This window comes from Bufo gargarizans, chromosome 3 (assembly GCF_014858855.1).
Source record: "Bufo gargarizans isolate SCDJY-AF-19 chromosome 3, ASM1485885v1, whole genome shotgun sequence".
NCBI classification, from domain to species: Eukaryota; Metazoa; Chordata; class Amphibia; order Anura; family Bufonidae; genus Bufo; species Bufo gargarizans.
Window position 1 is genome coordinate 447932653 of NC_058082.1, and position 25443 is coordinate 447958095.

The 25443-nt window shown below is 43.6% G+C and overlaps 1 protein-coding gene across 1 annotated transcript; it reads right to left on the bottom strand.

Annotated features, from left to right (window-relative positions):
• DDX20 (DEAD-box helicase 20) lies at positions 1–24875 on the bottom strand. Its single transcript, XM_044283520.1, has 12 exons — positions 24739–24875; positions 23090–23318; positions 21671–21765; positions 21422–21590; positions 18632–18746; positions 10778–10920; positions 10557–10695; positions 8544–8602; positions 7928–8010; positions 6192–6297; positions 3770–3871; positions 1–2809 (listed from the first exon to the last, which is right to left on the bottom strand). Exons 1-12 carry the CDS (start codon positions 24781–24783, stop codon positions 1686–1688), a joined length of 2409 nt encoding a protein of 802 aa, XP_044139455.1. The 5' UTR covers positions 24784–24875; the 3' UTR covers positions 1–1685.
• Positions 24876–25443: the final 568 nt, after the last annotated feature.

Below are 25443 nucleotides of genomic sequence, written 5' to 3' on the forward strand. Positions count from 1 at the left end.
GTGTGAATGGACCCTTATGCAGGCAAGGATAGGAATTGCTGAAATAAAAAATATATATCACATTTAGGGCTAATGCACACAGTCAGCAAAACATGGATCCGCAGATGCCAGATGAAATCCGCGTTACATCCGTTTTTTTGCAGATCCATGTTTTGCAGACCGTGTGCATAAGCCCTAAATATGATTTAAATATTTTTTATTTCAGCAAATAAGGCTTATTCATTAGTGAAAATTACATAATTTTCAATGTTGTCAAAATCTCCCTTAGCAGTCATCCAATGGGATCCTTTATTGCTTACTCCCAGGAGATAAAGAGGAGTCTCAGTCAAGTGATGATCACACAGGGACTTGACAAGGTAAGTGCCCGACACAGGTACTTATCCCCTAGAATGAATGACAGTCAGCAGAGAACTTCAAAACCACAAGGAATGGATATAGAAAGTACATTGTAAAATTGCACACCTTTAAATCGACCATACCCTTTTAGAGATTTCTGTAACCAGATACCCCACAAGTGACCCCATTTTGGAAAGAAGACACGCCAAGGTATTCTGTGAGGGGCATGGCGAGTTCCTAGAATATAGGGGGGGGGGGGGGGGGGGGAGGTTGACAGTTGTGATTGATGGAGCCTTTACTAAAACTAAATGTATGTTACAAAGCACCAGCACAAGGCCAAGCCTACATCAGTCCCCTACTACATTTGCGGGTCTTTTCGATAGCTCTTTGACAGACTGGCACGTCATTTGTAACATACATGTAGATTAGCACTGAATCCCTTTTCTCAAGTATCACCGGTTGTGACAGCTTCCATCGTGTATGTAATTACAGTAAAGCGGTCCTATCCAGAGAGATGCTGAGCTCCATGATCCATAGCATTATATGACTTGGGGTAGGATTTCTGAGTAAAGAGTATAGCACTCCCTGTCAGAACTCCTAGGAGAGACAGCGACCCCCGATGACTCTGTCCACACCGCTTATCTGATGCCCTAATACTCTGTAAATCGGGGTGGAAGATCAACAGTTTCCGCTACGTATTCACATATACTCTGCTTTTTACGCAGAAAACCTCTTCCAAATCTTATAAAAACTTATAGATCACAGATCTGAGCTTCTCTCCCTCTATCATACACTACTCTCAGACAGGGCAGCAGAAATCCCCCAAAAGGTTTGCTTTAAAGAAGACCTTTCAGGTCTCCCGAATAAGACAACTAAGCATCAAAATTCTCCTTGACCATAGCACAAGTTTCTACACAGTCTGATGCAGTCACCAAAAAATGTTCACAAAGGAGAAAGGTAACATCTAGGTGACAATTGACATTTCTAGGAGGAATAACAAATGTTACTAAAACACACAAGTCTCCAGGGCCGATAGGTACACTTTAATTCTTAGAAACTTTCTGCTGGTTTGGTCTTCCTTTAGGCGTTCATAAAGGCACTCGACAGGACTGGCAGTTCTGTACTGGAACGTAAAAGTTATGATTGCTATTTGCACTACGGAATGGTAAGGGTTAATAAACGAGTCGGTCATTGGTTAATAATCTTTCCAAACCATGCACAGGTCTTATGATATAAACCAGAAGTAAAATAAAGATCCGTCTTCGGCAGAATCAACCAAATGTTTCGGAGACAGATGGAGAATAAACTGAATGTAGAGAGAGTGATGAAGGGGCTTCTGCTAGGAGGCATCAAGGCTTCAGCATCTCGTGGAGGTACACGGAGTGCATGTGGTAGGCGGACATCCAGTTGGAGCATTTGTAAACGTTTCTGTAATAAGAGCTTGGGTCAGTGGAATGGTAGTGCTGCCATGCTTGATAATATGATCGCCAGTAGTCAGCGTAACTCATGGTACCATAAGGATATGCCCTGGCATTCATATAGTCCAGCTGGTACATGTCATCCTGAGCTTCTGTACACAGTTCTCTTCTGGACAGCTGGGTTACTTTTTTACCCCGTTTCTGAACCTTTTTGGAATTACCGATAATTACACCTTTACCAACAGAACTGTTTGCTTTGACCAGGCGTGCCTGCTGCACGTCTTCTGGAGGTTCTGGAAAGTCATCCACATTCACCGGGCACACTGCAGCCCCTTCTGTCCTTTCAGCAGGAAGATCTGGGCAGGAACTTGACCGTTCCTCGGTCTTCACTTTCTCCTGCGAATGTCTGGATACCTCACTACTGTCCTCACAATCCGATAAGGAGCTGGATGAGCTATAACTTTCATCACTGGAGTCCACACTTAGGTTACATTGATCTGGGGTGTTTACAGCATCTGAAGACATGTCTATCGAGTTTTCAGAAGAGAGTCTCTCTGCGTGACCTCCTGTGTAAACGCGGATGACTTCCACGTGTTTCTCTAAGCCTTCCTTGATAAACTGTTCATAATCTTCGACGAGCTCGGCAAAGGATGATGTGCACACCACGGGATGTTTGAAAGAAGATAAACTTGGGATTTTAGGAAGGGAATTATCCAACCCCTGCTGGATTTTACCGTCATTCCCCAAGCCTTCTGTCTTTTTAGGTTTACTGTTATCAGCTGGTTTCTTAGGCAAGCTAGACGTCTCCATGTGCAACCATTCCTGTGGATTTTCTCTCTCTGTAGTCTTCTTTTTGGCAACTTTCTTTTGCTTCGGTTGAGTTCTTTTAGTATTTTTGCTGCTTATTTCTGGTAAGGTATTTATGCCTGTATTTTGCATTTTGGTTGATTCATGCACTTGGACTTCAGACATGACAGTTTGAGATGTGTTCTTCATGGACATGATCTCAACATTCCAGTCACAAGCTTCGTCCATTAGCCCATCTGGAATTGGCTCTGTACAGAAAGATTACACTTTTATTGACGGGACTGAAAAGTATTGAATAAAATCCTCTGCCATACAAGATGTGAAGTGTAAAGTTCAATAAAACCTTGACCCAGATTATGGTCCTTTCTAATTGGTACATGTGGCACCTAAAGAAAGAATCATACTCCCCTGCTTCGCACCGCTCCGTCCAAGTGCCCTGGCTACGTTTGGTGACTTTTTTGGTCCCAGGCTTGTTTACTTCTGACCAAGGCATGGATAGGGTAACATGCACCACTGCGGTCAATGACTGGCCTCACTGTGCAGTGACACATGCCCAAACTAGGGAAAGGAAGATCGACGGAAAGCAGGATAGTATGATTCTTTCATTAGGTACCATTTGCTACGGGGGCTCACTAGAAAGGGCCACGCTATGAAAAGTAGAAAGCAGACTTATGTTTCATTGATGAGTTATAAAAGTAAGAAAACTAAAACCCTGTAATGTGACAGACTGTCACAGTGGTGCCATTATTTAAGAATATGGTATACTGCATTAAAACAGCTGTTATCAGACTATGCTGCTCTATACAGAAGAAGCATAGTATGAGGATATATCCACTCCTATTAGCCAAATAATACTGTGCTGTTTGATTAAGAGGAGCGACCAAAGGATACGGCGAACATGTAGTTAGGATTCCAGTGTATCCCTCCAACTAAAAAAAATCCCCCCCATGAATACTTTGGACTTTATGTATAGTCTTTCATGGTTCCTACTAGCCAAACAGCATAATTTTTTCTACATTTTAGTGCCATTTTGTCTAATAGATGGTACCGGTCCTCCTTACACTGGGCAGCACAGTCCGATGACAGCCCCACTGACACAATCTAGTATTCTTAGCAGGAGCAGCAGTTTTTGTTTCATGAAGACACAATCTGAATGATTATTGTTCAGTGCCTATTTGGCAGAGATTGAGTCCCACAACCACATTTACCAGGTAGAGGAAGTAGTTGAAGGTTGCACTTCTGAGCTATTGACATCATCAAATTCTCTTCTTCTCCCCGGCAGCAGTAAGAGACGGAAAGTCCATAGGTACCTGTGACGGCATAGGTGTATAATTAGATAAGCTTTCATACTTTTTCTTGACACTGGAACCAATCAGAAGTAAAAAAAAACAAAAAAAACTGAAAACTGAACTGCAAAAAAGGCAAACCACAAAACCGTTTACACATCAATGCATCCAGAAAATAAAGTGGAACTCCCACCCCATGCAATGACCATCCACTGTGTGGCTAAAGGTCCTGGGTCTCACAAGCTCACCTTGCTGCCATACAGTCAGTGGGCAATGTATATCACACACACCATTCCCGAACCTCTACTGTAGATTATGTATATCTAGAATTAGGTGCTAGGAGAGCGTATGGTGGAAATGTCATGCTGCTTCGCCTTTGTAAGGCAGAGGATAATTAGAGGTGGGCATTAGTCTGAGGCCAGGTACAAATAAAATACCAGAATTGATATTCAACAATTCAGGCTATTTTCACACTCGCATTTTCACACTCGCATCTCTTAATAAGTTCCATAGGAAAGGTTACCCTGTAGCAATTATATATTCTGAGAAGGTTATTGAGAGAAGATGTAAAAGTGTATAAATGCTAATGACTGAGTCTACTTTCACACTGGCGTTTTGGCTTTCCGTTTGTGAGATCCATTCAGGGCTCTCACAAGCGGTCCAAAACAGAATGGAAAAGGATCCGCTCAGAATTGCCTCAATCACCATTCCGCTTTGGAGGTGGACACCAAAACTCTGCTTGCAGTGTTTTGGTGTCCGTCTGATGAAACTGAGCCAAACGGATCCGTCCAGGCACACAATGTAAGTCAATGGGGACGGATCCTTTTTCTATGACGCAATCTGGTACAATAGAAAACTGATCTGTCTCCCATTGACTTTGTGATGTTCAAGACGGATCTGTCATGGCTATGCTAAAGATAATACAAAACGGATCCGTCTCTTTAGCATAGCCATGACAGATCCGTCTTGAACATCACAAAGTCAATGGGAGACAGATCAGTTTTCTATTGTACCAGATTGCGTCATAGAAAAAGGATCCGTCCCCATTGACTTACATTGTGTGCCTGGACGGATCCGTTTGGCTCAGTTTCATCAGACGGACACCAAAACACTGCAAGCAGAGTTTTGGTGTCCACCTCCAAAGCGGAATGGTGATTGAGGCAATTCTGAGCGGATCCTTTTCCATTCTGTTTTGGACCGCTTGTGAGAGCCCTGAATGGATCTCACAAACGGAAAGCCAAAACGCCAGTGTGAAAGTAGACTCAGTCATTAGCATTTATACACTTTTACATCTTCTCTCAATAACCTTCTCAGAATATATAATTGCTACAGGGTAACCTTTCCTATGGAACTTATTAAGAGAAGCCCCATGTGTAACATTAAGGGTCATTTAATAACTAGTATAGAACTAACAACCTGCAGAACTGCAGTGTATGTAATACATATGGATGATATGGGACACAGACGTCTCTTAGTAAAAGTTATCTGTAACAACAGGTACACTAAAAGAAGCCACCAGTAGGGCTAGCTCAGCTGAATGCACCGAAACCCTTCACGTAGGAATCTGTTGAGTAATGCAAAACGATGCAGCATTTGCGTGCAGTAATTATATAACGAGATGTATAATACACCAAACACCCGGAAGAAATGACTGGGATCGGAGCCAAATCTGATCCTGGATATTGTGGCCAATAGCAATAATAGCATCTGAGCGGTTAGACAGAGGGTGCAAGCCCCCTCTGATCAGAACCCCCGTGAGGCTCCATCCATTGCAATGACACCTTGGGGCCTTGTGAAGATTCCCAGGCCTGTCAGAGTAAGCCGGTAAGTCATGCTTCAGGCAAGGGGTGACAGACGTGGATATGAGTCTATGGTACAAGCGATCAGAGGATCATGAGTTCAAGTCCCAGCGGAGCAGCTGAGGCGAGGGCCAGGATGTAGGCGAGTATGCTTCCCTTCACAGATCTGCTGAAGGAGGAAGGGATACTCAAAGCCTGCATAGGTGCACAATCTCTTTAATTCTTCCCCTTCTTGATTGACATGGTCAGGTTTCCTTATAGTCATCTCTTCTGACCTTGTCAATCAAGGAGATAAAGAAATCTCGAGGAGCAAGGTGCACAGAGTGGTTCAGGTCCGTCTATCGGTGCATGTAACTGTTAATTTGCACATGGATTAAAAGTACTTTTTCGCCAGAATCAAGCAATCAGTTGGTAAGTGAAAGGTATCATCACATCAGCTCAGCTGAGTATGTCCTACAAGGCGTTGTGCCCGGCGTAACAGTGAATATTGATGAGCTCAGAAAACAAGAACCACAAGACAGCAAAGCAGCTAATAAGCAGATTACCAAAACGTCCGGCTCTCCCGATTCGATGCATGTATGTCTCCCAGTCACATGGTACATCCAGATTTACAACCAAATTCACTTTCTCAGCATCAATACCACGTGATGTCTAATGTGCAAGAGAAAACATGGAAAACATTTACATTATACAACAAAACTGAAAAATATGAAATAGTTATTTTCAGTGGGTCGTAAAAATGGCCAGGATGGGTTGAAAATAAATAATCAAGACACACCTCATCAATAGGGATAAGCGAATAGACTTCGGATGAAACATCCAAAGTCAATTTGCATAAAACTTTGTTTCAATACTGTACGGAGTGAGCGCTCCGTACAGTATTAGCATGTATTGGCTCCGATGAGCCGAAGTTATTACTTCGCGAAGTCTTGCGAAACTTCATATAACTTCAGAAATTGATTTGTACTGTAAAAAAACATTTCCGAAGTCGATTCACTCGTCCCTATTCATCAATCCCCTGCTGATTCTCTGGTCCCAGCTCGAAACATAGGAAAAGGCTAAAAATGCCTTCAATGAGTGGCTGCAGCAGTGACCCGCCTCAGCAGGCATTTTTAGCCATTTCCTGTATGTTGAGCCAGAACCGGCAGGCCAGCATGGACCGGAGCAGCATTGGAACGGCAGCAAAACTGAAGAATAGTTGTGTTTCCTTTAGAGAACTTCTGTCATCAGAGACAAGGCAGAAGCCCTTAAAAGGGAGTCTGACACCTACTCCGAGACCGCTCAGATCGAGTTATAGAATGTTTGCCCCCATTAAAATAGTACCTCTTGTGACTATCCCATGTAGAGATCCTGAAAAAAGTTTTTTTATAAAGTTATGCAAATTAGCTGCTGCAAGCTCCCAGGGGCGGAGTTACGGCCGCAGGTGCCCAGGCCCCTTCAGCTATGTGCCCACATAACTGCTCCCGTTGCAGTCCTCTGGCCTGCCCTCCTCTAATACTTCGTCCTGCTCCTCCTCTGGCTTGGAGATCTCACGCGAGCACCGCTCACCACCGGGCCCGCGCCCGCGAATGCGCACTGCCCACTATGGGCAGAGGCACTTATCTTAACAGGTCCAGCTATGACTGTCGCTCGCACGAGATCAACTAGCCAGAGGAAGAGGACAAAGTAGCAGAAGAAAGCAGGTCAGAGGACTGCAAGGGTAGCGTTTATCTGGGCACATAGCTGAGGGGCATTGCAGCCATAACTCAGCCCCTGGGCGCTTGCTCCAGCTAATTTGCATAACTTTATAAAGTACCTTTTTTCAGGATCTCTACGTGGGACAGACACAAGAGTGGCACTATTTTAAGGGGGGGGGGGGGTAAACGTTCTATAAACACGATCTGAGCAGTCTAAAAGCGCTCAAAGTAGGTGACAGACTCCCTTTAAGGATGTATTACAAGGCAAGTTATAAAAGAATTTTACGCAGACAAAAAGCAATGGTTACGGTTTGGGCGACCAGTGTTTGCAACACATCTACAGTCCAGTAAAAAAAGGACAGTGAACAAGTCAGTATGTGTGTATGCACCGGGGGAGAAAGCTGCATCACAACCGAAGAATAGATCAACCAGTCATGAGTTTATGTCCGGTAACTGATATTACGTGATGTCACGTGCCACAGGATAACAAAAAAGAATGGAAAAGATGGCAGGGGCGAACACACCCCAACTCAAGAGCGTTTCATAGATTATCCATTCTGTTTTCTATCTTGTGCAATAGTCAGTCTACCAGTCAAGCTACTTACCAGATCAGTGGAAATTAGGACACGACAATGATACTGCTTCAGTTTGGCCATAGCATCAAGTCTTTGGTTTTGGTTCATACTGCCTACAATAAGACAACAAAAAAATGCATAAATCATAAAGAGAACCTGTCAAAACTTTTTACCACCTCTAACCGCTGACAGTGCTAGAAAGGGGATGTAGAAACCAGTTTAAAAGCAACTATGATGATGCGCATAGCAGAAGCATAACTAAGGGAAAAAAATGTAATTGCTCATGTGCCATTATGCCAGCTGGGTGTTCCTTTACAAGTGAAGTGTCCTGAACTTTTGGCAGTAAACCCTCCCTGTGCTTTTGTAGGATGGGTGCAGTCCCTTGCATTATATGACATGCTATCCAGGGAACCACTACAGCTATCAATGAGTGGCAGGACATTTGGGAAGGTTTACTGCCACAATTGGGGGACTGGTTAAAGAGACCTCTTAAAGATGGGACCCTACGCTAAACAGACTCACCCCTTCTTAAACCTAGGCTTCCAAACAAACTCTGAGAACACAGGATCCAGCTATAGCCTGCTCAAATTAAATAGCCTTAGACAGATGGGTGGACAGGGGGCAATCATCCCAAATGTACGCTTACCAGATATACACACTGCTGGAAATCCTTTGGCTGTGAGAACATCAGAGAGGTGTTGAGCCCTAGATGTATAAAAGTGTTACAAGTCAATATGTAGCATGCTACAAAATATACTGGCAAATAATGCAGGTGGCTACTTGCACTGAACAAAAATATAAAACGCAACACTTTCGGTTTTGCTCCCATTTTGCATGACCTGAATTTAAAGATCTGAAACATTTTCTACATACACAAAAGACCCATTACTCTCAAATATTGTTCACAAATCTGTCTAAATCTGTTAGTGAGCACTTCTCCTTTGCCGAGATAATCCATCCCACCTCACGGGTGTGGCATATCAAGGTGCTGATTAGACTGCATGAATATTGCACAGGTGTGCCTTAGGGCTGTTTCACATGAACGTATGCAGTGCGTGACATCCGCTGCGTGAATGCCAGCCAAGACCCGATGCGGACAGAACTTTATGTCACTGTGATTTTGTAGTAAAGAGATCATAGAGAGGCACCGAGCATTATCAGTCATGTTACTGCTCCGTGCTTCTTCTGTCCGCATCGGGTCTTGGCTGGCATTCACGCAGCGGATGTCACGCACTGCATCCGCTCGTGTGAAAAAGCCCTAAGGCACACCTGTGCAATATTCATGCTGTCTAAGCAGCACCTAGATATGCCACACCTGTGAGGAGGTGGGATGGATTATCTCGGCAAAGGAGAAGTGCTCACTAACACAGATTTAGACAGACTTGTGAACAATATTTGAGAGTAATGGGTCTTTTGTGTATCTAGAAAATGTTTCAGATCTTTGAGTTCAGCTCATGCAAAATGGGAGCAAAACCGAAAGTGTTGCATTTATATTTTTGGTCAGTGTACAGGGCCACCAGTGCTTCTCTAGACTAGCAAACGACAACACAATGACCTCTGATATTGGCACCCACTTACTGTAGTATCTACGCCTGCAAAACTGGTAAAATGTACAGTATCATGATACTGCAGAATAACTATTGAAAAACTATTCACTAGGTAGTCAGAAGAAGGCACTAAGGAATAATTACAATACCAGAGATTATTATCGACCTCCCTGCTCATTTACTATGGTTAAATGAACAGGTTTATCATGAAATAAGCAGTTGGTGTCAGCAACAGGAGACTATGGCCCTGCAGTCACGAATACAGGGGAGGGAAGGGACACAGAACTAGGAGCTCCTAGGAAGCCCCTAAACCTGATTTCTGTATGTATAGCCATGAAGGTTACGCCGGAACCTAGACCCCAGGAGCCCTGAAATGCCCTAGGTAGTGGCAGGGAATGAGACTACTGGTTCCTTCCCAGGTGAACGAACCCGCGTTGCCTCCCTGAGGCCTAGTAACAACAAGCACAGGGGAACCACCAAATACAAAGAGCAGTACAACTTAACTTATAGAAAATGGATGAGCAGGAACACAGGTAAGGTCCACACACCAACTCCTCCAAATCCAAGCAGAGAATATCAACCGCATGGTATGAAGTGCGAGACCAAACTAAGTAGGGAAAGCAGCAATGACCACGGGCTACACCTGGCAAGAGGTATGGTCATTACCAAATCACAACACTGAGAATCAAGAGACTGTCAGTTAACCTCACGTGCAGTCAGTCTCTACGATCTTCTAACCTGTCACAGAAGGTACCGTGACACCTGCTTCATCATACCTTCACTCCAGAATTGTGGCATATTTTAAAAAAAAAAATAAAAAAAATTTTTTTGCAAGTGTTCGAGCAAAATTTTGCACTTTCTTGCACTCGCTTGCGCAAAGTTTCGCGACTTTTTGAATTTTTTTTCAACCACTCCAGTTTTTCATTTTGGGTGGAAAAGTTAGTGTGGTTAGCCATGTTAATGAATCTCACTCCAGGAGGAGGGTGGAGTGTTAGGTTTAAGGGTAAGGCACTTATCAAGTAACACGAGACATCTGATAAATGTGGCATAAGGTTCTCCCATGCAGACTGACTTCACATCTTCCCCTCATTATAAATCCCCTATGCGTTTACCTGCTATGTAAGTTAGAAAATACCAAGGCTTGGTTGAAGGGAACTCGACAGAACAATTCAAGCAAGTGCTCAACTTTCTCTTCAAAAGTTTTGTGTGGAAGAGGATGAGAATTCACCACCTTGTAATACTGCTTTAACCCTAGTGAAGCACACAAAGACAAGATGTCAAGTCCAGTGCGTTAATGGTATTACTGGAGTTTCTTTAATCAGATTATACATACCTATAAGGCTGGGGTCAGTTACATTCAACCTGACAAAGGTTGGCTCCCTCATATACTTTGTCAGTGCTTTAGCTAGGGATTCTGGGTATGTGGCTGAAACGGCTAACATTTGCTTGTTGGTGGGAAGAGAGGAGTAAATCCAGCTGATGACGGAAAAGATGGAAATGAGTGATAAAAATACGGTACACAGAAGAAAGTCTCACCTAACATTTTGTCATTCTGAAGGATTTCTGCATTATCCTAGTTAACGGGGTTGTCTCATCTCAGACAATGGGGGGAAACGCTAGGATATGCCCCCATTGTCTGATAGGTGCAGGTCCCACCTATATCGAGAACGGAGCCCTGAAAGTGATGGAGTGCACACTGTGCATGCGCAGCCACCCTCCATTTAATTTCTATGGGGCTGCTGAAAATAGCCGAATGCTGGCTTGGCTATTTCTGTCGGGCCAAAAGAAGCGAATGTGAGCGGTGGCCGGCCATGCGAGGTGCGCTCCCATTCACTTCTATGGGGAGAGCGCTTGATGGTGGCCGGACTGGAGTCCTCCATTCACCACTTTGCCGTGCTCCGTTCTCAATATATGGTAGGTGCGGGTCCCAGCAGTGGAAACCGCACCTATAAGACAATGGAGGGCATATTCTAGCGATATGCCCCCATTGTCTGAGATGAGACAATCCCTTTAAAGGGGATGACCACTCTGTAATAATTACACGTCACTGGTTTCCTGCCCCTGGTCCCGTTATCTTCTGTAATTGTCTGCCCTACCGATTTAGGAGGGGGCAGCAGCTCCTGTATACAATGTCTGCACTGTTTTGGCATCAGTGGCCCCTCTAAATGATGTAATAAAAAACTGCTTCATTCGCAAACCCCATCCTCCGGGCTGTGCATGCTCCCCTTCTATTTTCTATTGTGCAGACTCCACAACCAGCGTCTGCTCAGTGGAAACCAACCATGTCTCCGGTGTCCTGGTCTGGAAGCTGCTTTGAGAATAGAGCATGGCCACTTGAGCAGACAATGATAGTGTGCACACTCGATTCTCAAGGCAAGGATGGGACACTACTGCGCAGGAGCCAAACGCTGTATGTGGAGTCTGCACAGTAGAAAACAGAAGTTATAAGGCCGAAAGGTCTAATTCCAAATTTGCTACAACGGCACTCAGACCTGATCCTAAAGCGATCGCATATTGTACAGTTAAGTCTTCACTTTATAAGACAGGAATAACCTTATCTTGATTCATATACAGTGTGCAGAGAAATGTAAATTGTCCATCTTATGTCCATGGTGGCGTGGCCACCTTTGCATCCTGATCTTCCTGTTGCAGAGCCATTCATACCAATAAATGCAGAGGGAATAAATATCTGGAGTGCTGCCTCATCCTTTTGAGATATATATATATATATATATATATATATATATATATATATATATATATATATATATATATATATATATATATATATATATATATATATATATAAAGTATAAAAATCTACCGGCAGCACCACCTATAGAAAAATTGGGTGCAGAGTCCAAGGATGGCAACTGGAGCTTACCCACAATAGACAATGGAAAAAATTGGACAGCACTCCAGACGGTATCTTCGGTAAAGCAGATAAAGTTTAATCACCCATGTGGTGGCAGCAAAAAAGCAACGTTTCGGCTCTACATGAGCCTTTCTCAAGCAATGACAAAAAATGTAAAGCCAGCATATATCAGTGAGTCAATTAAATCAATTGTGTAACCATATAATTGATACTTAATAAACATCAATGTACAAAAATATAAATACCATTACAAAATAGTCATCATAATGATCATTATTAAAGTGACAAGTGCATACAGTGTATAAAGTGCATGATAGGGTTGACAGTCCTATGTTATAATCTAAAATCCATAAACACTATCAACTGTTCATAGTTCGTCCATGATTACTCATAAAACATTGATTGTGCACATATGTGATGGGGTATGATAATGAGAAAATACCTGAGAGAGTGATAGAGCCCACATATACTATCGCGCTGTTCAGCGCGTCTCCCTGATGCAAGTGCGCATGTCCCGGTCGCATATCAAACGTCAGAGCACGTCCGAGCGGCACCACGTTTGTTAGAGATGTCGCTCCTAAGTGACGTCACAGGCACATAGCGATGCCTTCTGCCAGGTCATATGTGGCGTCACTGGAGTGAGGAAGCGCATGTGCAGTTCCAACTTTGATGCCTATAGCCACCATAGTATTCAAGGGAATGCAGCCAGTCTATATTCTTTACTGCATTGATTACTATGCGCATACTAAGTTCCATAATCGATCACAGTGGATGTATTCCACTTAACACAGCCAAGTAGGAAGGTCCCCACTTTTCCAAGATGGGAAACCAACCTCTTTGTGTGCCCATGATGCTGGCAGCACGCTAATACCATCAGCACCATCGGTCGCATACTTGCTGCAACTCGTGACCTAGAGGGTTCTCCTCAATCATAAATCAGAACAAGAAAATCAATATTTGGGCAATCAAAATTCCATCTGCCTGTTCAAGATTAATCCTTTTGATATGCTATCGGGACAATGACACCAATACACAAGAAAAATAAAAGGTTTGAAAATCCAAACAAATACTTGGTAGGCTCCTCATCCACCTCCCAGGTGCAACATTTTTACTTCAAATCTTCCCCCGGAATTCCAGTGTATCTGAAATGATATGTAATATTAGTGATACAAGTGACACCCAAAATACATAAAAATCTTGTTTTACACGTTTCTATAATATTTTTGTTCTTATTTTTTTATTTTTTATAAAGTTTACATTTTTTATATAACATTTTTTGTCAGTATACATGTCCTCTGCAGGAGAAAATATTTGAATACATCAGAGGCAACACATCAAAGGGCACCCTACTCTCCTCAGACTCCTCCTCCATACCTATAGTCAATATTCAGGCCATTGGGTTGTAGACTATTTAAAGTCCGAATCCAAAATGACTCTCTCTTTTTGAGCAATATGATACGATCCCCACCCCTGCGAGGCATTGGTATCTGATCAATGATCCAACATCGCAGGTCCTTTTCATTGTGTTTTTTGAGTGAAAAATGTCTTGGCACAGGAAGATCAGTACGACCCTTCCTGATGGTGAATCTATGGTTGTTGAGTCTTGTTTTTAAATCAGTGGAGGTTTCCCCTACGTACAATGTCTGGCAGGGGCAGGAGAGCACATATACCACAAAAGTAGAGTCGCAAGAGAGATGGAATTTAATAGGGTATACAATGCCTGTACTGGGATGTGTGAAGACCCTAGATCTACATATAAATCGACAATTGACACAATGCAGGCACGGGAAACAACCAGTGCCTGATGGTGCCAATGTAGTTTGTCTGATGGTCAAAAAAACTCGCAATGTAAAAACACGGACTCAATACTCCAAAGTGAAGAAATAGCTGTTATTAACCTATCTTCAAAAATTTTAACCCCTGCACAGTCAACTGTTTTGTCTAAAGGTCTATCGTTCTGCCCCAATACACAGGTAAATTGGCTAGATTTGGAATCAGATCTGAATAATTTTTTTCGTTCTTTAAAACTTAAGGTTTGGTTCCATGGAACCAGTGGGGAGCAGATGAGGAAAGAGAGTGAATTCTCATGTCACATGTTTAATTTATTTAACCAGAGTTCTTTCACTCCAATACTCAATGAACCTGCAATTGATGCCTATGCCTCCGCTGTCAAATCTGAGATTGAAATACTGAGGTCGCTTCCGCGGTCTGAGAACTTCAGATTCCCGAATCTCACTGCAGCAGAGGCATACGCATTAACTGAATTGAAAAGGGATAAAGAGCTAACAATAAAACCCGCCGACAAAGGCGGCGCGGTTGTAGTAATGGATATCCTAAATTTCAGATTGTACGTTTAATTGAGCAATGTGTCTCTGATGCCTTGACTGCAGGTATTATTGATCAAAAATTGTCCGAATATTTGATTGTCCCTCATCCGATCACTCCGGTAATCTATGTATTGCCCAAGGTCCACAAAACATTGGTGGACCCACCGGGGCGTCCCATTGTTTCGGGGACCGATTCAGTATTTGGCCACGTTGCAATCTTTTTGGATAAGGTGCTTCGTGATTTTTCTACAGGAGGACAATCATATATCAGGGACACCTCTGACTTTCTGCTCAAGTTAAGAGAGACCAATTTGACAGAAACAGATTGTATCACTTTGGTGTCTTTCGACGTAGTATCCCTTTATACTTCTATCGAGCATCATAAGGGCATCACTGCAGTACGGAGCATGCTCGAGATGTCTTCATTGACACCTGAAGCTAGCTCATTCATTATTAGTCTCCTCACCATTGTCCTTGAATATAATTACTTTCTTTTTCAGGACACTTACTATGTCCAAAAACGAGGCGTGGCAATGGGGTCCAACGTGGCCCCCACGTATGCCAACATTTATATGCGCCGATTTGAGGAGGATGTCGTCTATGGCTCCCACCACGCCCAATACATCAAGGGGTGGTGGAGATACATAGACGACATCTTCCTCATTTGGACTGGAACTGTACAACAGCTGCATGATTTCCATCTGTATCTAAATAGCATAGATGATGAACTACAATTTACCGTTACCTATTCTGATGTCTCTGTCCAATTTTTGGACACTAATGTTATTGTAACAAATGGCTTTTTGAGTACGCAGCTTTATACAAAACCCACGGACAGAAACATGACATTACGGTACGAGAGTTGTCACCCACGTAGTATGGTGAAGCATTTGCCATACTCGCAGTTTTTGAGGGCAAAAAGAATAGTTACGGACAGGATTTCTTTAGACAAGACCATTGAGGAGATGACTGTTAAATTTAAACAACGGGGATATCCTAGTAAACTACTGGAGATACAGAAGGATAGAGTATTAGCTCTTGACAGAGATTCCCTGTTGCAGACCAGTGGTAAAAATAGGAAGGTAGATCAGAGGGTCACATTTGTATCCACTTATTCTGAACATAGTAATGACATTAATAAAATATTGAAACGACATTGGTCGGTATTAAGTGGTTGCAAAAAAGCTGTGCCCGAATTCAAGGTACCGCCTTTATGTGCATATCGGAGATGTAAAAACATCAGAGACCAATTAGTGAGGGCAGATGTTGGACCCAAAAATGTCATCAGACAAACTACATTGGCACCATCAGGCACTGGTTGTTTCCCGTGCCTGCATTGTGTCAATTGTCGATTTATATGTAGATCTAGGGTCTTCACACATCCCAGTACAGGCATTGTATACCCTATTAAATTCCATCTCTCTTGCGACTCTACTTTTGTGGTATATGTGCTCTCCTGCCCCTGCCAGACATTGTACGTAGGGGAAACCTCCACTGATTTAAAAACAAGACTCAACAACCATAGATTCACCATCAGGAAGGGTCGTACTGATCTTCCTGTGCCAAGACATTTTTCACTCAAAAAACACAATGAAAAGGACCTGCGATGTTGGATCATTGATCAGATACCAATGCCTCGCAGGGGTGGGGATCGTATCATATTGCTCAAAAAGAGAGAGTCATTTTGGATTCGGACTTTAACTAGTCTACAACCCAATGGCCTGAATATTGACTATAGGTATGGAGGAGGAGTCTGAGGAGAGTAGGGTGCCCTTTGATGTGTTGCCTCTGATGTATTCAAATATTTTCTCCTGCAGAGGACATGTATACTGACAAAAAATGTTATATAAAAAATGTAAACTTTATATAAAATAAAAAATAAGAACAAAAATATTATAGAAACGTGTAAAACAAGATTTTTATGTATTCTGGGTGTCACTTGTATCACTAATATTACATATCATTTCAGATACACTGGAATTCCGGGGGAAGATTTGAAGTAATAATGTTGCACCTGGGAGGTGGATGAGGAGCCTACTAAGTATTTGTTTGGATTTTCAAACCTTTTATTTTTCTTGTGTATTGGTGTCATTGTCCCGATAGCATATCAAAAGGATTAATCTTGAACAGGCAGATGGAATTTTGATTGCCCAAATATTGATTTTCTTGTTCTGATTTATGATTGAGGAGAACCCTCTAGGTCACGAGTTGCAGCAAGTATGCGACCGATGGTGCTGATGGTATTAGCGTGCTGCCAGCATCATGGGCACACAAAGAGGTTGGTTTCCCATCTTGGAAAAGTGGGGACCTTCCTACTTGGCTGTGTTAAGTGGAATACATCCACTGTGATCGATTATGGAACTTAGTATGCGCATAGTAATCAATGCAGTAAAGAATATAGACTGGCTGCATTCCCTTGAATACTATGGTGGCTATAGGCATCAAAGTTGGAACTGCACATGCGCTTCCTCACTCCAGTGACGCCACATATGACCTGGCAGAAGGCATCGCTATGTGCCTGTGACGTCACTTAGGAGCGACATCTCTAACAAACGTGGTGCCGCTCGGACGTGCTCTGACGTTTGATATGCGACCGGGACATGCGCACTTGCATCAGGGAGACGCGCTGAACAGCGCGATAGTATATGTGGGCTCTATCACTCTCTCAGGTATTTTCTCATTATCATACCCCATCACATATGTGCACAATCAATGTTTTATGAGTAATCATGGACGAACTATGAACAGTTGATAGTGTTTATGGATTTTAGATTATAACATAGGACTGTCAACCCTATCATGCACTTTATACACTGTATGCACTTGTCACTTTAATAATGATCATTATGATGACTATTTTGTAATGGTATTTATATTTTTGTACATTGATGTTTATTAAGTATCAATTATATGGTTACACAATTGATTTAATTGACTCACTGATATATGCTGGCTTTACATTTTTTGTCATTGCTTGAGAAAGGCTCATGTAGAGCCGAAACGTTGCTTTTTTGCTGCCACCACATGGGTGATTAAACTTTATCTGCTTTACCGAAGATACCGTCTGGAGTGCTGTCCAATTTTTTCCATTATATATATATATATATATAGCCCCATTTCAGGCATATTATTTCTTACTGAAACACACAGACTCCTTGGGGTCATTTACCAAACTGGTGTAAAGTAGAACTGGCTTACTTGCCCATAGCAACCAATCAGACTCCACCTTTTATTTTTCACAGCTCCTTTGGAAAATTACAGGTGGAATCTGATTGGTCGCTATGGGCAACTAAACCAGTTCTACTTTACACCAGTTTGATAAATCTCCCCCCTTGAGCAGAAGGGCAGCAGTTGCAGATATGTGAGAAATGGGGGAAGAACAGACATTGGGATATAATTCCTTCTCTCATATTGCATTCATAAATAGATGTACAGCATAGTATACAATTATATGGTTAATCCTATTTTAGGCACTTATAAAAGAGGACCCTGTCCTGCGTGATAAAGGGGCCTCAGGACGTAGCATCCGGGCAGATAATGAATGAAGAGGTCTCCATTTACTTCTACTGGAGTCACGAAAACAGCCCATGAGGCTCAGCTAACTCCTAAAGAAGTCAATGGAGACAGGATCAGTAGGGACTAGTGTTGAGCGAACTTTTTTTTAAGTTTGGCATCTAAAGTTCAGGTTCAGGTTATCAAAGAATCCTGTTAAGGAATCTAAATTCCGTTATGGTCCGTGGAATCCATAACGCGATTCTTCGATAACCCGAACCCTAGACGCTAAACTTAAAACACAAGTTCGCTCAACACTAGTAGGGACCAGTATCTATCAGAAATGTATGGCACTGTCGGTGGATATGCCGTATCTGTCCAAGATAGGAATACTGCCATAAATACACAGAATGGGAAAAATAGAAAATATGAAGGAAGGAACTGCTATTTTTGTGCATCGCTGAGACGACCAATTACCGTGACAGTTTCTTACTTAATCTGCTCCTGGAAGCTTCCTTCTTCTAGTAGTTTGTCTGCTTCATCAAGGATAAATAGACGAATGCTGGATGTGTCGAGATAGCCAATTTCTATTAATTGCTTTATTCGGCCTGCAACGGGGAAAAAATTAAATACTGAAACGTTCACGGGAGCCCAGACTGGCAATATAAGCCAGAGTTTATTTTTACACATAATTAAAAGCAGATAGTGACTTCAGCCAGGAATGGACTCCAGCCATCAGCGAACAGACTCCAGAAGCTCTGAATGCCAGGACTTACAAAGGAATGGGACTGAACAGCGAGCATTTGTGCTACTTCTCAGGAGAAATCATGACTACGACTGGAAGAACAGCGGGCAAGGTGCAGTGCAGCAAAATCCAACAATGCTCTCTGGAAAAGCATCTTTTCTCCTCTCAAAAAGCGTTTCATGATCAGAGGGGGGTCTGACCTCTTGGACTCTACAAATGAAGGGACTGCTGCAATGGTTCAGTGCTATGTCCCATTGTACCTAGTGCTGTAGTATATACATATAGACGTCAGCGTGCCTAGTGCAGTACAGTAGTATAAGCATATAGCCGTCAGCGTGCCTAGTGCAGTACAGTAGTATAAGCATATAGCCGTCAGCGTGCCTAGTGCAGTACAGTAGTATAAGCATATAGCCGTCAGCGTGCCTAGTGCTGTAGTATAAGCATATAGCCGTCAGCGTGCCTAGTGCTGTAGTATAAGCATATAGCCGTCAGCGTGCCTAGTGCTGTAGTATAAGCATATAGCCGTCAGCGTGCCTAGTGCTGTAGTATAAGCATATAGCCGTCAGCGTGCCTAGTGCTGTAGTATAAGCATATAGCCGTCAGCGTGCCTAGTGCTGTAGTATAAGCATATAGCCGTCAGCGTGCCTAGTGCTGTAGTATTAGGCCTCTTTCACATGGGCGTTGCGGGAACACGTGCGATTTTTCAGCGCGAGTGCAAAACATTGTAATGCGTTTTGCACCTGCGTGAGAAAAATCGCTCATGTTTGGTACCCGAACTTCTTCACAGAAGTTCGGGCTTGGGATCGGTGTTCTGTAGATTGTATTATTTTCCCTTATAACATGGTTATAAGGGAAAATAATAGCATTCTGAGTACAGAATGCATAGTACAATAGCGCTGGAGGGGTTAAAAAAAAGAAAAAATATAATTTAACTCACCTTAATCCACTTGATCGCGCAGCCGGCATCTCTTCTGTCTTCTTAGCTGTGTGGAGGAAAAGGACCTGTGGTGACGTCACTCCGGTCATCACATGTTCCATCACATGATCTTTTACCATGGTGATGGAACATGTGATGACCGGAGTGACGTCACCACAGGTCCTGTTCCTCCACACAGCACAGAAGACAGACAGAAGAGATGCCGGCTGCGCGAGCAAGTGGATTAAGGAGAGTTAAAATTATTTATTTATTTTTTAACCCCTCCAGCGCTATTGTACTATGCATTCTGTATTCAGAATGTATTATTTTCCCTTTTAACCATGTTATAAGGGAAAATAATAATGATCGGTTCTCCATCCCGATCGTCTCCTAGCAACCGTGCGTGAAAAATCGCACCGCATCCGCACTTGCTTGCGGATGCTTGAGATATTCACGCAACCCCATTCATTTCTATGGGGCCTGCGTTACATGAAAAACGCACAAAATAGAGGATGCTGCGATTTTCACGCAACGCATAAGTGATGCGTGAAAATCACAGCTCATGTGAACAGCCCCATAGAAATGAATGGGTCCGGATTCAGTGCGGGTGCAATGCGTTCAACTCGCGCATCGCATCCGCGCGGAATACTCGCCCCATGTGAAAGGGGCCTAAGCCTATAGCTGTCAGTGTGCCTAGTGCAGTAGTATAAGTATATAGCTGTCAGTGTTCCTAGTATAAACATAGTATAAGTATAGCATAAGCATATACAGTAGGGGGGACATTTACTAAGACCATCGATTTAGACGCCGGTCTTAGTACCTCTGCACTGCTGATGGATGCGCCAAAGTTATGTGGAAGCGCAGGCCTCTACGTAACTTTGGTAATTCCTCCAGAAGGCCGTCCGACATACTAAAATCTATTCCAGCTCCCTTGTTGGCATACATTTAAAGTAATTTACCACTCCATAAACTGGCGTGGAAAATGATAAATGAGAAGGGCCCGTCCGCCCTCTCCCCGTCCACTTTTCTCAGCACTCGACAAAAGTGGCGTAAAATAGCAGATGACAAAAAAAAAAAAAAACATTGCGACAAAATGTGCTACATTAATACTCTGTGGCGTATAATTCAGAATAAATGGCCCCCATAGTGTACTGATGAGGTTACTATTAATGTGAGGCACATGGTTTTATCCATTAGTCAAATAGTAAGTGACCTCATCAAGTACCTCCTCAGACAATGGGCAACTGATACTTTGCAAAAAAAAATAAAAAATACACATTGTCAGTTTTTTTTTACCTGGTATCGAACTGGAATTGAGTATTGCAATATTTTTCTAGTGAATTGAAATCAAACTCAAAATTCTGGTATGGTGACAACTGTACTGGGCATAGGAGTCCAGTGGACGGTCCTATATACAGTTGTACAGGGAAGGCTGGCGGTCCCTGAGCAGGACTGCCCACTGGATTCCAAACCATAGACAGGGAAGGGATGGAAATGACTACATTACATGTTATATTGAATCTTGACTATACACGCAGTATCTCAGCTCAAACTGCATGAGATATTTGGTGTGGGTAAAGAAACACAGAACCACTTCCTAGTACACTCAAAATTTTGATTACCAGGCGAGCCGACAGCTATGTGACACTTCTTCAGCCGAACTTTGTCTTGTGGCAGCGGAGTCCCTCCTATGAAAACATGGCACTCCAACCCTTCCAAGCAAATCCCTATAGATATAATAACTGAATGGATTTGAACTGCAATTTCTCTTGTTGGAGCCAAGACCAAAATCTAGAAGAAAAAAGAAACTGTTAAAGTTATACTAATATGACGGGAAGCAGTGCAGGGCGACAAAGAAACATTCAGGATACCTGGGTTGCAGCATTTTCCAGAATCAAAGAATCTAATGCCACGGTGGAGAAGACACAAGTTTTGCCAGTGCCGGATTTAGCCTGAACGATTAAATCTAAAATTAAGAAAAAATAATAATTAAGTGTACCTCTGCCACAAATATGTTGGAGAAGGTCAGGGAGAGCACTATGCATCAGCCACTGGTGAACCTTTGGTGGTGGCGGTGTTACAGTGCGGGCAGGTGTGTCTGGTCAATACAGACTGCCCTACACTTTGTGAATGGTACAGTACCAAGCCCATACTACTTGAATAACATCAGCAATCCAGTCACTGTGCCTCTGCATGAACTACACTGGCCTAATTTCAACTGCATGGACGACAATGTGGCAGCTCATCGAGGTCGCATCACTAGGGATGGGCAGCTGGAGACCGGGGTACCTCAAAAGGAGTGGACTGCACTCTCTCCAGACCTGAATCCCACTGAAAGCCTATAGGATCAGCTGAGTCGCCGTGTAGAGGCTCGTAACGCTGTACCCCAGAACCTCAATGACCTGTCCTTCAAGAAGAGAGGGATGCCATTAGGGCTGGAACATTTACTCGATTGAATCGAGTAATTCAACACAAAAAAATCCTCAATGCAAATTTTTTGTATTGAGGATTCGTTTGTGTCATGTGACCACGGAGTCACCCGCCGGCCCGTACTGCGCTGCACTGTCCTCCTGACACATTGTCAGGTCATAGTGCACACAAGCACGCACTATGACCGACGCTGTGTGACATGGGGGCAGCTGATGGCACTGAGGGGGGCAGCTGATAAGTTTTCATTAAGGAAAACGTTCTTTTAATTAGTTTTTGTTATTAGAGTACTCGATTAATCATTGGATTAATCGATAAAATACTCGATTACAAAAATAGTTGATAGCTGCAGCTCTAGATGCAAGGCCTGGGCTGACAATAAGTCGACTTCTGCCCCCCCCCCCCCCCCCCCCATCATGCTCCTTTAGCTTCCAACTGGGTGCAGTGAGACATGCCCAGCTGGTGTTGATACAAAACTCAGTTTTATTAGCTAAGGCTTAGTTCACACTACCACAATGGCGCTATTGGATGATGAAAGCCAAAGGGCTCTGCAGAATCCATGGTAGAACAGATACCAGCAGTACCCACAAACCTCGTGGAATTACAATGGGTTCCATCAAGGTTTCTGTCATATTGATGGGAAGAGAGCTGCGTACAGAGGTATTCTGTCTATTCTGCTTAGACTGCTAACCTAGCCTTACATTAAAGAGCACCTGTCAGCAGGCTCAACCCTATTGAACAGGCATAGTGCCGTGTAGGGTTGATCCCACTAATTAAAATTGGCTCGAGCATTCGGAGCACAGATGGATCTCCTTATCCTGGATAACCCCTTTAAACTAGGCCGTTTTCCATCTTTCACTCACCTAAACCGCACCTTCCAAGCGGTATAGCCTTGCTCTGTATTGGAGAGGGTTTGGTAAAGCCAGCTGCCTCTAGGCCCTCAAGAACTGGCCGGGACAGGAGCAAAGAACTGAAGTCACTAGCCTCGCCAGGGCCCTGCAAAACATCTCCAGTGCGAGGTCGAGAACCCAACGCGTGGGCGGCCATTCCTCCGGTCAAAAGGGAAACCCTTACAGAGGCTTGGAGCACATCCTAAGAGACAATGGACAAACATACAGAAGTCATTGGCAAGCAGATATAAAAACGTATCAGGCATATGGACTATGAACTAAAACGATACATAGTCTGAGCTGATAAAAAACGCCCTCTATAACAATGCTTTTTTTATAGCCATTTCCACAGCCAGACAGACCCCATTGAAATCAAGACAGAAGTGCACCCGTCTAATAGGCATTCAAAATAAATTCAAAACGGACATTAAAAATGTATAAACAGATGCAAAACGGCCATGAAAAAGTGAAAGTTTATCAGTTTTTTAATGTGCATGTCGTGTGAATGTGCCCTTAGCTGAGACTATATCTTCACATGCATCTTTTCTGTGATTGAAAATCTGCTCCACGGGGTGGTTTCAGCAGCAAGTCACAGCCGATCACAGAAATGCCAGCCATGTATCCGTCCTATGGCGGTACGCTCCATAGAATGGTGGTACATGGAAGCATTGCCCCTAGGGGACGGTATCACCTGATGTAGCCTGTATGACAGCACTATAGACCCGCAAGGCGCAGAAGATAGTTGTCACGCATTAGGCTATTTTCACACTTGCGGCAGTGTGATCCGGCAAGCAGTTCCGTCGTTAGTCAAAATGACTGAATTGAAGACTTCCTGATGCATCCTGAACGGATTCCTCTCCATTCAGAATGCATGGGAATATGCCTGATCAGTTATTTTCCGGTATAGAGCCCCTGTGACGGAACTCTGCCGGAAAAGAAAAACCCTAGTGTGAAAGTACCCTTAGTGCACAGGGAGAAATCTGATGGCGCTGTTAACACAGGCGAACACTGCATGGATTTCGGCGTGTGCACGTCACTCTCTTCAATGGGAATCTGCGGACGACGGATCTGAAATCATCAATGGCTTTTTCTAGACCGTTCAAGGTGGCTTTCTAGGAGGATGATCGGGCTGTCGCCACCTCGCCCCAGTCTGAACTAGACGCCCGCTGGATTGCTGCGGACGTGCATGCCACTTGACCACATCACGGACCGTTCACAGCAGGTTTTTCTCCTAGGTTTAACATATAGGTTGGGGGGAATATACAAGAGTGTGGTACACCAGCAACAGAAAACACATATATTAATATAGATATACATCCATTTACACTTTTTTCACAACAGAAGTCTATGGGGACAGAGGCCACTGTACAGCATGTGATGTGAACACCGCCTTATACTGCAATGTAGTAGAGCGCCCAGTATTGCTTGGAGCACCTAGACTTCTGGAGGGAGACACCAATAATCTAGAATTTTCCTTCCAGACCTCTGCTGTGCACAGCTCATTGCTGGGTGTATATAATATACAGGCTTAGCTACATGTCTACATCCCTCATTCTCAGGCCGGTGAGTGAAGGAGCCGCACTCACATGGAGCAGGCCTGCTCTACCTCCCCTCTCACTTACCACACAGTACACAGTAGTACGAACAGCTCCGTTTCCAGTCCTCATGCACTAGAACTAGTAAGCTAAAGGACCTTCGGTGACGTCAACTGCACGTGATCGGTCACGTGCCTGAGGAGTCTAACGTGCAGCGTCTGCGCGGGAGGACAGTTCAGGAGGAGTGCAGTAGGCGGCGCTGTAGGTTTGCTGCAGAGCTGCGGCGATAGTGCATGAAGCGGTGTCTGGGGGCTGTGTGGTGAAGACCTATGATTATATGCGTGCAGCAGAGCTGTGTGGTCTGTATGTGCATGCGCCTGTGCACACGTGGGTGTAGTGCGGGGATCAGCAACCTCCTGCACTCCAGATGTCCTGAAACTACAACTCCCAGAATGCTCTATTAACTTCTATGGGAGTTGTCCGAACAGCCAACCATGTTTGCATGCTGGGAGTTGTAGTTTCACAGCAGCTGGAGTGCCGAAGGTTGCTGATTCCTGGTGTAGTGCATGAAGCAGTGTCTGGCACCTGTGTGCAGTAGAGCTGTGTATGTGAGATGTATGGTTGTATGCATGCAGCAGAGCTGTGTGGTCTGTATGTGCCTGTGCACACGTGGGTGTAGTGCATGAAGCAGTGTCTGGCACCTGTGTGCAGTAGAGCTGTGTATGTGAGACGTATGCATGCAGCAGAGCTGTGTGGTCTGTATGTGCACAGTGCACGTGCATGAAGCAGTGT